The 15,343-nt window shown below is 40.6% G+C and overlaps 1 protein-coding gene across 3 annotated transcripts in view; it reads right to left on the bottom strand.

Moving 5' to 3' along the window:
• RAB3GAP1 (RAB3 GTPase activating protein catalytic subunit 1) overlaps window positions 1–15,343 on the bottom strand; it is a 106,873-nt gene that overhangs the window by 67,270 nt on the left and 24,260 nt on the right. For 2 of the 3 annotated variants that reach the window (XM_008143475.3, XM_054722951.1), the window contains exons 4-5: window positions 10,085–10,217; window positions 8,040–8,118 (exon numbers count right to left, since the gene is read on the bottom strand). In XM_008143475.3, the coding sequence (XP_008141697.2) occupies window positions 8,040–8,118; window positions 10,085–10,217 (212 nt within the window). Of the gene's footprint in view, window positions 1–8,039; window positions 8,119–10,084; window positions 10,218–15,343 lie in introns of those variants that run through there. The other variant, XM_054722952.1, reaches the window with a different exon arrangement.

Genomic DNA, 15,343 nt, shown 5'->3' with positions numbered 1-15,343 from the left:
CCTTGTCATTCCCGCCTTCTGGAGGCAACTTCATTCCTCGGCCCGTGGCCTCTTCCACCTTCAAACCCAGCAACAGCAGGCCAACTTCTTCTCCCATCACCTCACTCTGACTCTCTTCTGCATTGTTCTTCCACTTTTAGGAACTCTTAATATTACACTGGGCCCACCCAGATAATCCAGGATATATCTTAAGGTCTGTTGATTAGCACCCCTAATTCCATCTGCTCCATTGATTCCTTCTTGCCATGTAACCTATATTCACAAGTTTTAGGATGTGGATATCTTTAGGAGATAGAGAGGTTCATAATCCTATTTTCTTATTAAAACTTCTGCTCAATAAAGATCTCATGAATTTACATTTGGGCATAAATGTCTGCTACGGCTAACATTTGTGTCATTCACAGTGCTATAAGGAATAACAATTAACCAAGGGAATAAATCCCTAATGATGGTTTCAGGAATCAGCCATTAGAAGATTTTTAAAGCACAGGTTATATAAGGAGGTGGAGAGAAGCAACCACCAAATCACATCATTAAGATCAATTATCTTGCCTAGACCATAAAAACTAATCACATCCACATACCTTTTAATGACCAGTTTTATAAAATACCCTTAAAATAGTTAAACAGGTTAGGAGCTAATCTGACAGGTGCTTGATATAGAAACTGAAACTACAATATATCAAAAATAAGTATAGATCAATAAACCAGAATTAATAAAATTAAACATTTGACACAAATGTCAAATTTCTATTTTCTTTTTGTCCCCCAATATATTTTTATTAATTTCAGAGAGGAAGAGAGAGGGAGAGAGAGATAGAAACATCAATGATGACAGAGAATCATTGATTAGCTGACTCCTGCATGTCCCAAACTGGAGATCAAGCTCGAAACCTGGGCATATGCCCTAACCAGGAATCAAACTGTGATCTCCTGGTTCATACGTCCAACACTCAACCACTGAGCTACACCGGCTAGGCTCAAATTTCTATTTTCTAAAGTTTGATCTGAAAATATAAGTTAACCATATATGAATTTTCTCATTCAAACCTATACTGATTGTATACAAATGGTATGAATGAGTATTTTGCAAAATAGTTTTCAAATCTTCAAAATCACTGTTTTAGTATTAAGTTTAGTTTAATTTTTTTGAAGGAAATATTTATAGGTAAAAACTTCTTGATACACTTATTCTTCAGTTGCTAAAAAATCATGTTGAGTAATTTATAATCTTTCCAATTGCAAAGATTTTAATATTTAACAATTATAATTTAAAAATTCTATATAAAATAGAAGCATTAAAATACCATGAAATCTTCCTAAGATTCTCAGTTCACATTAGACCCAAATTACACCGATCCCTTCTCATCTTTTGCCAATCTCAACCCTCTTTCCAGACTTAATCTGTCTGAAAAGGCAGCACCTTCTCTGAGCCTGCATCAAGCGCGAGCTGCCCAGTCTGAAGGCATCTGTCAACAGTGTTGCCATTCGTTCCCTTTTCTGTCCCCCTACTAATTCCAAAGCTTACTGAGACAGGGATCATATTTCATCCGTGGTATTCCAGTATCTGGCTCATAGTAAATGTTTAAAAATAATGTTTGCCTAATAAGAGAAAACACATATACTTTTTTTTTTTATTATTGATTATGGTATCACATAATTGTCCTCATCCCCCCATTCCCATCCCAAACCCCTCCCCACGTATGCCCTCACCCCCCTGACCGTGACCACTGGTTAGGCTTATATGCATACATACAAGTCCTTTGGTTGATCTCTCCCCCTTCCTCCCACCCTTCCCTACCTTCCCTCTGAGGTCCGACAGTCTGATCGATGCTTCCCTGTCTCCGGGTCTGTCCCTGTTCATCAGTTTATGTTGTTCATTATTTCCCCCAGATGCGTGAGATCATGTGATACAAGAAATACACTTCTAATATTTCTTGTAACACATATACTTTTAATATGCCTAGTTTTCAAATAATTATCAAAGGTTTGGTTGTTGGCCTTCCAATCTTTAAAAGATCAAATTTTAAACAGGGAAGCAATATGGCAGACTGACATGACTCAGACCCCCGCCTTGAAACACACCAAACTACCTGATTAAATATCACAATGTTTTAAAAATAATAGCTAAACGTGAAGGAATAAAGTGGAGATTACTGGGGGACAGACACAAAGAGGAAACTGAAAGCCAGAAGCAAGCACTCAAGGTGACTCTGAGAAAACCCAGGGTTTGGAGATATGGGTCCTCAGGGCTAGGAACTGGGGATTTGGATGTTACATGACAAGCTTTTTAGATGCTAAAAGCCTATCAGTATGACTCACAGAGATGTCTACAAAACTGATGCTTTGATAGACGGAATTTTTAAAACATGCAGTACCTGACTATTTAGTTGGGGGCACTGACCTCTTTTCCCTCAGATCGTCAAATAATAATAATAATAATAAAAGACAATAGCCAACACAACAATAGCTTTCTGGTGTGAATGAATCAAAATTATACCTATTTTTTGTTAGATCAGCAAAAATTCTGTTTTGGTGTGCCGTGGAGTTTTAGTAATTAGTTTATGTGTGCCATGAGATAAAAAGGTTGAAAATTGCTGGGCTCAAGAGACTGAGAATGATAGAAGAAAAGTATTATTTATGTCTGAGAATATCATATACTAGCGTTCCCATTGCAGGAAAAATCCTGCAATAGGGTTTCCTGCTGCACTCTACCCCCTACCCGCCCCCACCTGCTCTCCTCCCTTCTCCCCTGCCCCGCCTTCTCCGCCAGCCTGCCCACTCTCCTTCCTTCCCCCCCTGCCCCGCCTCCACTGCTCCCTTCTCCCCCGCCCCGCCTTCTCCGCCAGCCCACCTGCTTTTCTCCCTTTTCCGCCAGCCCACCTGCTCTCCTTCCTTCGCCCCCGGCCCCACCTCCGCCCCTCCCTTCTCCCCCGGCCCCGCCTGCTCTCCTTCCTTCTTCCCTGTCCCCGCCTCCGCTCCTCCTTTCTCCCCCCCCTCCCCCCGGCTTGTTTGCTTCTCCACAGCTTTGCTCCCTTCTGCAGCTCTTGGCTTCTTTCTACGCTGGCTTGATATGCAAATTAGCCGCCATCTTTTTTGGGGTATTTTGCATACTCGTCCTGATTGGTTGGTGGGCGTGGTTTGGGCGTAGCGAAGGTGCAGTCAATTTGCATATTTGTCTATTATTAGGTAGGATTTTAGCCTCACAGAAATAATGTGAATTCTATAACTCTGAGATTGATCAAGTATACCCATCCCCGGGAGGTGGTCTGTGGCGTGTACTCAGACTAGGGTATGTCCAAGAATACCCCAGTAACAAACATAAGTAAGGCGAGGCCTGGAAACTATGCTTCCAGAAGCATATCACTTGGATATTATCATCCACAACTGTGCCCGTGCTTACGAGGAAATAGTAACTTTATATGTTTTCAATGATGTTACTCATCTCTCTACAAAGTAATCTAAATATGCCAGCTTCCTTCTGCTTTAGATCCACTGAAGAATTGTCTTTGCAGGGACTTTCCATCAATCTATATCAGTACAGAGGTTGTTACATTTTGAGTGGTCCCTCAGGGACATGGGTGTAGATGAGACAAGGAACTGGAACCAAGAGTTTTCTTAAAACCTGGATCCTAGAAGGGACCAACACCTCAATAAAATGAGAACTCCAAGGCCAAATGGTTTTAGTGATAAATTCTACCAAACATTTAAAGATAACGTCAATTTGACACACTCCCTTCCAGATATTAGATAGAATAGAACAAAATACTTTCCAACTCACATTATAAAGCCAGCAATACTGATACCAAAACCAAACTATAAGGAAACCACAGACCAATATTCATCATGAACACAGACAGTCCTCAATAAAAATACAGCATATTAAATCCAGCAATCCTACCTAATAAAATAGTAATATGCAAATTGACCACACCTTTGCTACGCCCAAGCCACGCCCACCAGCCAAAGCCATGCCGACCAGCCAATCAGGGTGAGTATGCAAATTACCCAGCAAAGATGGTGGTTAATTTGCATATGCTGAGGGAGGGAGGAGTGAAGACTGAAGACAACTTAGAAGGAAGAGGGAGGAAAAGCGGAAAGCAAGGTGGCTGCCAGAGGGAAAGCCCGGGCAGGGTGGGGCGGAGCGGGGCAGGCAGCAGCGGCCCGCGGGTGCAGGCGCAGCGGCCGCTTGCAGGATTCTTCCTGCAAATGGGCTACTAGTAAATAAATAAATACACACACACACAAACAAATTATACCACAAAAGGTGGGGTTTATCATGGGAATACAAAGCTAGATATCAAAAAAATTAACCAATGTAACTACCATATTAAAAATCTAAAGAAGAGCCCTGGCCAGGTGGCTTGGTTGGTTAGAGCATCGTCCCATACACCAAAAGGTTTCGGGTTCGATCCCCAGTAGGGCTCAAATGGGAAGCAACCAACTGATATCTCTCTCTCTCTCTCTTTCTTCTCTTTCTTTCTCTCTCTCTCTCTCTCTCTCTCTCTCTCTCTCTCTCCCCCTTCCTCCCCCCTCTCCCTCCCTCCCTCCAAAATCAATAAACATATCCTCTGCTGAGTATAAAAAAAATCTAAAGAAGGAACAAATGATCATATCAATTTAAGCAGAAAAAAAATTTTGACAAAATTCAACATCCATTCTTAAGAATTCTCAGCAAATTAGGAATAGAAGGAAATTTTCTCAACTTGATAAAGAGCATCTATTAAAAAAAACTCCATGAAAAGTTTACAGCTAACATTGTACTTAATGGTAAAAAAAACGAAATGCTTTCCCTTTGAAATCAGAACACGGCAAAGACAATCATCCTCACCACTCCTATTCAGTATTTTACTGAAAGCCCTAGCCAGTTTAAAAAGGCAAGGGGGAAAAAAGACATAGAGACTATTAAAAAATAAATAAAACCATATTCAAAGACAGCATGATTGATTAGATGGCAAACCCTAAAGACATTACAATATTCATAGAGTAGCAATCTAGTAATGTCATTGGATATAAGATCAATGCACAAAAATCAGTCCTATTTCTACATACTAGCAACAACTAGATAAATTTGTAAAAATAATAGCATTACAATAGCTCCTTAAAAAGAAGAAAGCAATAATTAGGTATAAATCTAACAAAACATATCCAGGATCTGTATGCTGAAAACAAGACATTGATGAAAGAAATCAAATAAAATCTAAAAATTTGGAGATATCAACGATAACCAAGTTCATAAAATGGAAGACTCAGCATAGTAATGATTCAATTTTCTCCAAACTTACCTAGAAATCTAAAACAATTCCAATCAAAATTCCACCAGGACTTTTTGTACATAAAGACAAACAAATTCTAAAATGTAAATGGAAAAGTGAGGGAGCCAAAATGACACTGAAAAGGAAGAATAAACTTGTAGGAGTCACAGTAGCTAATTAAATACTTATTATAAAACTACAGAAACCAACAGCATCCAGACATAAACCCATGGTTTGATTCCAGTCAGGGCATATGTCTGGGTTGCGGGCTACATCCCCAGGAGGGGGCTTGCAGGAGGCAGCTGATCAATGATTTTCTATCATAACAGATGTTTCTATCTCTTTCTCCCTCTCCCTTCCTTTGTGAAATCAATAAAAGCATTATTTTTAAAAAGCTTAACAGAAATTACATAATGGCATTGAGATTCTGATAAACACACTATATGCCATTATATTATTAAATCCTCACAAATACCCTTAAGGTGCATGTTATTTATTATGCTGACTTTACCAACATAGAAACTAACACAGAGAAATTAAGTAACTTGCCAACATAATAAGTACTTAAACTAGAAATTAAACATAAGTTTGTATAATTCAGTGTCTGGCCAAACAGTAGGTGCTCAGTTAATGTCGAATGAAAGTCTTGCACTATAACAGGGGTCGGGACCGTCTGGCCTGAGGGCCGTGTAAGGCCCACAAAATCATTTGGTCTGGCCCTTCCAAGGCAACTGCAAGCAGGACTCGAAATTCAATAAATCTAGGCACTTTTTCATAGCAACATAAATTTATATTAAGCAAATGATGTTATAAATATCCAATGGCCCTTGGCAGAAAAAAGGCTCCCCACCCCTGCTCTATAATAACATGCTGCCTTCCAATATACAGTATTTTGCCATGTTAATGTATATATTCACATTTAAATTACCCATTTAAAGATCAGGGGATTCTTCTGATTAAATTAAATGGGTAATTTATTGAATTCCTTTTATAGTTGTTTAAATTGTTTAAGTTCAAAGTTTTTAAAATATCATGCTAAAATAGCAGTATTTATGAAACAATATCCAGTTTATTTGCACTTGCAAATAATTCTTTTATTTTTTTAGTGTGCTACATAATCTGCTTGCTATAGTAATCACAATGGAATGAACAAAAAAGAAATAAACACAGATGTTATCATTTTCCCGTCTTAGAAATTCTTTTATAAAAAATTAAAAGACCAACTCACACCAACAGAATAATTTAAAACCAGTATATAAATTCCCTTTACCAGGTCTCCTTTCTTGACTATGGCTTATACTTGGACCATTTTAGTGATGGTGTGTTTTAATGCCACTCCCTCTGAAATATAATTCAGACATACTTTGAATTACTAAAAAAGATAAAGCCCTTTTAAATGTGATGTGCCTTTTTTATTAATGTGTCACATTTATAATTCAGAGCTTTGATGTTATCATGTAACTGAGATCAACATTTTTTTTTCAATTCCATTGCCAACAATATGTTAACTTTTCTATGGTATTTAGGCCAGTGACTGCTATCCTTAGGATAATCTACTTCCAAGGCCTACCTTTGCTGGCACCTGGGAACTTGGATTTAGGGAGGTTTCTCACTTCTGCTCTAACTGATAAGAGTTACTGTGCCTAAAATGTTTGTGCCTACAAACAATATAGCTTATACTGAATACCTGCGTCCTTCTGGGAGTCTGAAATTTTGTTATTTATCAGTCAGAAGGTGCCACCCCCAATTAACCCTTTGCACTCGCTTGCTTTTTTCTCGATTCCTTTATTCTACTCGGGATTTAATTTTTTAAATACCCCAGATTTTACAAAGCGCGGCAGTAGAATAAAAAACTGGAGTTTCTTTTCATACAAACTTATTTATTTGGATTTTTTTATATTTCAAATTATTGATACATTCAAAGAGTAATTTTAATCTCTATAATTTTTCATGGTGTGATATTTTTTGAAATATTCACCCACATGAAGATCTGGTTTATATTCACATGTTTCGCAAATATAAATCGTCTCTCTTCTTCCTCCTTTGATTTTTCTGTTAGAACAAACAACACAATCTTTGTGTTTTTTGTTAGGGTGAGGTGTGATTATATGGAGCTTTCCATCTAAACGTTGCTCTAAGTTAGTGGATAATAATCTACCCCTGGAAGTTAGTGTACCATCTCTGAATTCTCCAACAAGATCATGTACTAGTTTCCTAATAAATTTCACATGCGTTATCGGTTTTTCATTTTTTCTTTTTTGGCATCAGTTGAGACGGCATTTACATTTTACTTGTCCTTTCATGCTAATAAAAACAAGAAAAGATACTGGAAAAATAGACAAAAATACCCCTTCCCCCCGCGGTGAAACTACGTGTCGAGTGTGGCTCGACATACGAGCTGCTACCGATGCTAACCGTGTCGAGTCACACTCGACATCCGAGTGCAAAAGGTTAAAAACCCTGAGATCAGAGCCTTAACAAGCTTCTTTGGTAGGCAACATTTCATATGTTGTCACAACCTGGTGCTAAGGGAATTAAGTATGTACTGTGTGACTCCACTAGGAAAGGACTCTTAAACACTTGTACTGCCTACAAACTTTGTCTCAAGCACCTTTTCTTTTTGCTGATTTTGCTTTGCATGCTGTCACTGTAATAAGTCATATCAGTAAGGGCAGCTATATGCTGAGTGCTAAGGGTCCTCCTACCAAATCATCGAACCTGGGCAGTCTTGGGACCTCCCCAACACATTTCCTAAAAGTTCTTCTGAATAAAATGTATACCTACCATCTTACCAGGCAATGTGCTCTTGGAGGAAAGTCATTATTCATACACAGCAAATCTTGCATAGACTGTGGAAGAACATCTACAAAAACATTAGATAATGAAAAAGTTAACTTTTCATTCTAAGGCAGAATTTTATAATATGATTAAAGAAATATTATAGAACATGTCTTGCTAGTCCATGTAGTTTTGCAATTGCTTAAAGATTTAAATCTAGGGCTAGCACTTAGGTTTGGAGGAAGACGAATGTCTTTCTCTCTCTTAGCAAAATGTCCTTAACTAACCAGAAAAACTTTAACACACATCCTGCATATTTATTTTCTAAACTACAGGCCAGGTGCACGAAATTTGTGCACGGGGGCTGGGGTGTCCCTCAGCCCAGCCTGCACCCTCTCCAATCTGGGATCCCTCTCACAATCCAGGACTGCTGGCTCCCAACCGCTCGCCTGCCTGCCTTCCTTCCTGATTGCCCCTAACCGCTTCTGCCTGCCAGCCTGATCACCCCCTAACCACTCCCCTGCCAGCATGTTTGCCCCTAACTGCTGTCCCCGGCAGGCCTGGTCCCCCCCAAATGCTCTCCACTGTAGGCCTGGGTCCCCCCCCAATGCCCTTCCCTGCAGGCCCAGTCACCCCCAACTTCCCTCCTCTGCCGGCCTGGTAACCTCTAACTGCCCTCCCCTGCAGGCTTGATTGCCCCCAACTGCCCTCCCTTGCAGGCCTGGTCCCTCCCAACTGCCCTCCCCTGCTGGCCATCTTGTGGTGGCCATCTTGTGTCCACATGGGGGCAGCCATCTTGTGTGTTGGAGTGATGGTCAATTTGCATATTACTCTTTTATTAGATAGGATAGAGGCCTGGTGCATGGGTGGGGGCCAGCTGGTTTGCCCTGAAGGGTGTCCCGGATCAGGGTGGGGGTTCCCTTGGGGCGTGGGGCGGCCTGGGTGAGGGGCCTGTGGTGATTTGCAGGCCAGCCACGCCCCCCGCAGCAACCCAAGCGGAGGCCCTGGTATCTGGGATTTATCTATCTTCTACAATTGAAACTTTGTAGCCTGGAGCGGAGGCCAAGGCAGGCCAGGGCTTCAGAAACTTGGCTTTCTCCATCGCCGGGGGCAACCCTAGCCTCCTGCTCTTTCCAGCTCTGTGGCTGCCTCCATTTCTGTTTGGATTTATTTGTATTCTATCATTGAAACTTTGTAACCTTGAGTGGAGGCATAGGCTGGCAAGGGCAGGCGGAAAGCTTGGTTTCCTCCATTACCAGGGAAACCCAAGCCTCCCTCCTGCTCTCTGTGGCTGTAGGCATCTTGGTTGAGTTTATTTGCATATTTGCTCCTGATTGGCTGGTGGGTGTGGCTTGTGGGTATAGCGGACGTATGGTCAATTTGCATATTACTTTTATTAGATAAAATTACACTTGATCTTAGCCAAAAGGCCGAGAAGCAATATTAGATAAAATTAATAAAGGGTATTTTTGACTGACAGCTCCAAAATTTATCTGTTTTTAATACCCTGCTCACTCACAGTTATATACTAGTATATCTCAGGACGAAGATTTTGGAGATTTGACCTATAAACAACTATAAGCACATTTATTGAATATCTAGCATGGGCCAGGTAGTAGTTGCCTAATTCTCCATAACACCTTCTCTGATCTTTCCCAATTAAAAGCAATCTTTTCTCCTCTGAACTCTAGGAGAACTTTATCTGTGCTTTGGGATGACACTTTCTACATCCTATGACTGTTACTTACCTATAAACCTATCTCCCCTACTGAAACATAAATTTAAGTTTGGGTTCAAATGGACTTAGCAGAGTAACTAGCACATGGTAGGCACTCCATAAATATTTGCTGATTTAATTAATTTTTAAATGATGCTGTGATTCTTCCTCTGAAAAGATCACTTCTACTTCAGATGCACTGGTGAAATAACTATGCATATGTAAACCATATCCAGAGGATACTACATAATCAAGAGAACTAAATTCGTATTCAAAATGACAATCTACCCTACAAGTCAAGAGTTTAAAATACGTATTTTTTAAAAAAGCCTACCTTCTAGTACTTCATCCTTTCCTTCTTTATCAATGGATTCTTGTACAAGATAATGATGAGTAACTGAGAATTTGAAGTCAGCAAAGAAAATTTCATCTGATTTCTCTTCCCATGTGCCAGAAGTAAATATACCCTGTATTTAACAATAAGAGGGGGGGGGGGGAAGAGACATTAAAGTATTCAATAGCTACCATTATGTTTATTAACCACAGGAATTTTTTTCCCTTTTCCTGCCAACTAATCCAAGTATCTTCCACACAATTAAAGAAAAAGGAAAAATATGTAAGTGAATAAAACAAAGAGGAAGTTATTTTATAAATGATTTATCAATATTCCTTTAAAAAAATTCCCTAGAATATAAACTATTAAGAAACTTACAAAATTGTTACTGTCAAGTACTTTTTGTGAGGTGAGTCTCTATATATAAAACTAGAGGGCCAATGCACAAAATTCGTGCAAGGGGCTCGGCCCTTGTGGCCCGGCTGCCTCTCGGCCCCGCCCCCATTGTTCCAGAAGGTCATTCCGCCATCAGGTCTAATTAGCATATTAGCTCTTTATTATATAGGATCATAAATATCCAGGGGGGTGGTGGTAAGAGATCAACCAAAAGACTTGTATGCATGCATATAAGCATACCAGACACTAGGGGAGTGAAGGTGTATGATGGGGGTGGGGGTGGCTGGGAAGAGGTCAATGGGGGAAAAAGAAGACATATGTAATATTATATGGAATACTTTAAACAATAAAGAATTTTTAAAAATCATAAATATACAATAAATCCCATGCCTCTTCACATGCAAGAAAAAAACCCACCTTTCTACCAATAGCAGAATCCCTGAGTTACTTTTAACAAAAAATGATGAAATTTTATAAATTAGAAAATACATGGCAATAAAATATACTTTTATAAAATCTCAAATTAAATAACATCACCACAGCACACAGCATTATGGAACACAGAAATTGCTTCATAAAAAAGCAGTTTGTAAAATCAATTTAAGTGATGTGACATCAGTAATAAATTAGCTTAACAGGTTTTGCAAGCTTCTTTATTAAGCTTTGGCATTCAAATATTTCCATTTAAATAGCAATTTGTTTTTGAATTTTGCTTATACTTTATTTTTAAAATTTTTCAATTACAGTTTACATTCAATGTTTTTTTTATTTAAAAAAAATCTTTATTGTTGAGAATATTACAGATCTCCCCCTTACCTTCCCATTGCCCATCTCTACCTGGTTCCCACCCCATCCCAAGCCTTCACCACCCTACTGTCTGTGTCCTTAGGTAAGATCTTTGGTTAATCTCTTCCCGCCCCCAAACCCCTTCTCTTTGAGATTCATCAGTCTGTTCCATGCTTCCATACCTCTGATTCTATTTTATTTATCAGTTGATTATGTTCATTAAATTGTTTACTTTGATTTTTAGATTCAATTGTTGATAGATATGTATTTGTTGCCATTTTATTGTTCATATTTTTTATCCCTTTCCCTTCCCATTCCCCTTTCCCTTCTTCAAGAATAGCCTTCAACATTTTATGTAATACTGGTTTGGTGGTGGTGAACTCCTTTAGCTTTTTCTTGTCTGTGAAGCTCTTTATCTGACCCTCAATTCTAAATGAGAGCTTTGCTGGGTGATCTTGATCGTAGGTCCTTGATATTCATCACTTTGAATATTTCTTACCACTCTCTTCTGGCCTGCAACGTTTCTTTCTTTTTAAAAAAAAAAAAATATTTTATTGATTTTTTACAGAGAGGAAGGGAGAGGGATAGAGAATTAGAAACATCGATGAGAGAGAAACATCGATCAGCTGCCTCCTGCACACCCCCTACTGGGGATGTGCCCGCAACCAAGGTACGTGCCCTTTGACCGGAATCGAACCCGGGACCTCTCAGTCCGCATGGCCTGCAAAGTTTCTGTTGAGAAATCAGCTGAGTCATATGAGCAACCCTTTGTAGGTAACTGCTTTTCTCTTGCTGCTTTTAAGATTCTTTGTTTTTAACCCTTGGCATTTTAATTATGTGGTGTCTTGGTGTAGGCCTCTTTGGATTCCTCTTGTTTGGGACTCTCTGTGCTTTCTGGACTTGTAAGTCTATTTTTTCACCAGGTAGAGGAAGCATTCTGCCATTATTTCTTCAAATAGGTTTTCAATATATTGCTCTGTTTCATCTCCTTCTGGCACTCTTGTAATGTGAATGTTGGTATGCTTGAAGTTGTCCCAGAGGCTCCTTACACTATCTTCATATTTTTGGATTCTTTTATCTTTTTGCTCTTCTAATTTCTGACTGGTCCTTTTTCATGTCTTTAACTTTCTCACTAAGATCCTTGAAAGTCTCAAGAAGATCCTTGAGTAACCTTATAACCATGGTTTTGAACTCTGTTATCTGTATCCAAATGTTTGCTTGCTTCCATTTCTTTCATTTCTGATATGTTGTCTCCCCATTTTGGCTGCTTCCTTGTATTTGTTTCTGTGTATTACATAGAGCTACTATGTCTCCCGGACTTGGTAGAGTGGCCTTGTGTAGTAGGTGTCCTGTACGGCCCAGTGGCTCAGCCTCCCCAGTCACCTGAGCTGGGCACTCTAGGTGTGTCCCTGTGTGGGCTGTGTACACAGTCTTGCTGTGGACCCTTGATTGCTGTTCGTGTCACTGGGAGGAGTTGACCTCCAGGCCAATTGGCTGTGAGCACCAACTGCAGCTACAGTGGGAGAGATGCTGTGCAGGAGACACCCCTATGGACTTGCTTCAGTGGGGCTTCAGTCCTCACTGAGTCTTCCCCTTGAGTGTGTCACTTATGGATGTGTAGAGTTGTAATCTGCTATTGTCTGAAGCTGTTCACCAGGTGCACTGGCTCTAGGGCCTCCAGGGAGGCGCAAAGTCAGCCACTGTTGGGGCCACCTTGCAGGAGTTATTTGGATTGGGCTTGGAGATGCCCAGGCAAGGCCCAGCTATGAAGCAAGGCAGGCTCATGCTAGAGCAGGGCCTTGGGCCTTTTGTTGTTAGGTTTGGGGCACGCTGACCCAACTGCAGCTTGTTTGAGAGATCTTAGGAAAGTCTGAAGCCTCAGCAAGGACAGACATTCATATGCAAAAACCACTGCAAATGAGTGGGTGGTGCTGCAAATTGGATGAGGTGGGATCTCAGGGAATCACGAAGGTAGAGCAAACAGATATGGCAGCCAGTCAGTCCTGCCACAGAGGAGGTACCAGCACATGAACAATGACCCCTGTGAGCACCTCCATCTGGGAGAAAGCTGCCCTGATTTCCTGCCCTGATGCCAGACAATCCAATTCCTCCTCGTATGTGTCTGGGTCCCCAGAGCCTCACCCTGGCACTGGAGCTCAGAGGAAGTGGGACCTTTTAAGTTCAGTTGGTGCACCAGCCCTTTAAAAGGAACAGTTGGGTCTCTAGCAGCCTCTGTGTCACTCAGCCCCAATCCCCACTAGTTTTTATAGTCCGTAGTTAATGGCAACTTCTCTTCCCAGCTCTGGAACCCTGGGCTGGGAGGCTGGTGTGAGGCTGGGACCCTTTGTTTCTCACAGGCGGCCTCCGCAGAGACAATCTCCCTCCTGATCCAAAAGCAGCACATGTGGGTGCCGATCCAGCCCATTCCATGCCTCCATCCCTCTTACCAGTATCAGTGTGCTTTCTTCTTTACTTCTCTAGTTGTAGGACTTCCATTCAGCCAGATTTCAGGTGGTTCTGAATGATGGTGTTCTGTATTTTAGTTGTAATTTTGATGTGGTTGTGAGAGGCAGCAAGTACAGTTGCTTTCTTAAGCTGCCATCTTGGTTCTTCCACCAATATTATTTTGTATTCGTTTTGGATGTATAGCATAGTGGTTAGGCAATCATATATTTAAAATATGGTCCCCCCAATATTTAAAGTACCCACCTGGCACCATACATAGTGATTACAATATTATTGACTATATTCCCAATGCTGCACCTCATGACTATTTTGTAACTACCAATGTGTTTTTCTTAATCCCTTCATCTTTTTCACCTAGTCCCCTGAACTCCTTGCCCTCTGGCAACCATCAGTCTGATCTCTGTGTCTATGAATCTGTTTCTATTTTATTTGTTCATTTATTTTGTAAATAGCAAATTTTTTTGGAAAACATTTTAATTAAAAGTCTTAAAAAGCAACCTTACTTATGCAACATAACCATAAAAAAGAAATTTTCTCATGGGGTCTCTAATCTCCCATAGCTATTCTTTCCACTGGACAGGCAGATAGTCTTTGCAGCATAGCATCATTAGGAAGCAGGAAATACCATCCCAGCAAAGATAGTCCCAAACTAGATAGAAAATATGTAAGCAGTAATGCTGAGTTACTGAGCTTTTACAAAGTGTTTTCATAACTATAACTAATGTAAAACACCCAAATGTTCTGTGTGTTCCTGGCAAGGCATTTACAGCTCTGAATTGAGTTAAATCCTATTTTAAATGTCCTAAAGGTATCTTATTAAATACATCAAATAGCAATCTTTTCATTAGAATAATCATGTATGACATGTACACGTTGGGTTTCCTTAAATTTAGGTTAACCTTTGTGAAATTAAGACATATATGGCCCATATCGAAAGCTTCAAAGTGAAATCCTATCTAATAAAAGAGTAATATGCAAATTAACCATCACTCAGCTATACCCACAAGCCACGCCCACCAGAAAATCAGGAGCGAGTATGAAAATTAACCCAACCAAGATGGCTGCGGCCACAGAGCAAGCAGAAGGCTTGGGTTTCCCTGGCAACGGAGGAAGCCAAGCTTTCCATATACCCTGGCTGGCCCAGGCCTCCATTCAAGGCTACAAAGTTTCAATTATGGAAGATAAATAAATCCCAACAAAAATGGCTGCGGCCACAGAGCAAGCAGGAGGCTTGGCTCTGCTCAAGGCTACAAAGTTTTAACCTTTTGCACTCGGATGTCAAGTGTGACTCAACACGGTTAGTATTAGAATAAAGGAATCGAGAAAAAAGCAAGCGAGTGCAAAGGGTTAATTATAGAAGATAAATAAATCCCAGATACCAGGGCCTCCGCTTGGGTCGCCAGGGGGCGTGGCCGGCCTGCAAACCACCACAGGCCCCTCACCCAGGCCACCCCATGCCCCAAGGGAACCCCCACCCTGATCCAGGACACCCTTCAGGGCAAACCAGCTGGCCCCCACCCGTATACCAGGCCTCTATCCTACCTAATAAAAGAGTAATATGCAAATTGACCATCACTCCAACACACAAGATGGCTGCCCCCATGTGGACAC

This window comes from Eptesicus fuscus, chromosome 11 (assembly GCF_027574615.1).
Source record: "Eptesicus fuscus isolate TK198812 chromosome 11, DD_ASM_mEF_20220401, whole genome shotgun sequence".
In the NCBI taxonomy this organism is placed as follows: domain Eukaryota; kingdom Metazoa; phylum Chordata; class Mammalia; order Chiroptera; family Vespertilionidae; genus Eptesicus; species Eptesicus fuscus.
The sequence above is the reverse complement of the archived record's forward strand: the minus strand, read 5'-3'. Positions and strand labels throughout refer to the sequence as shown.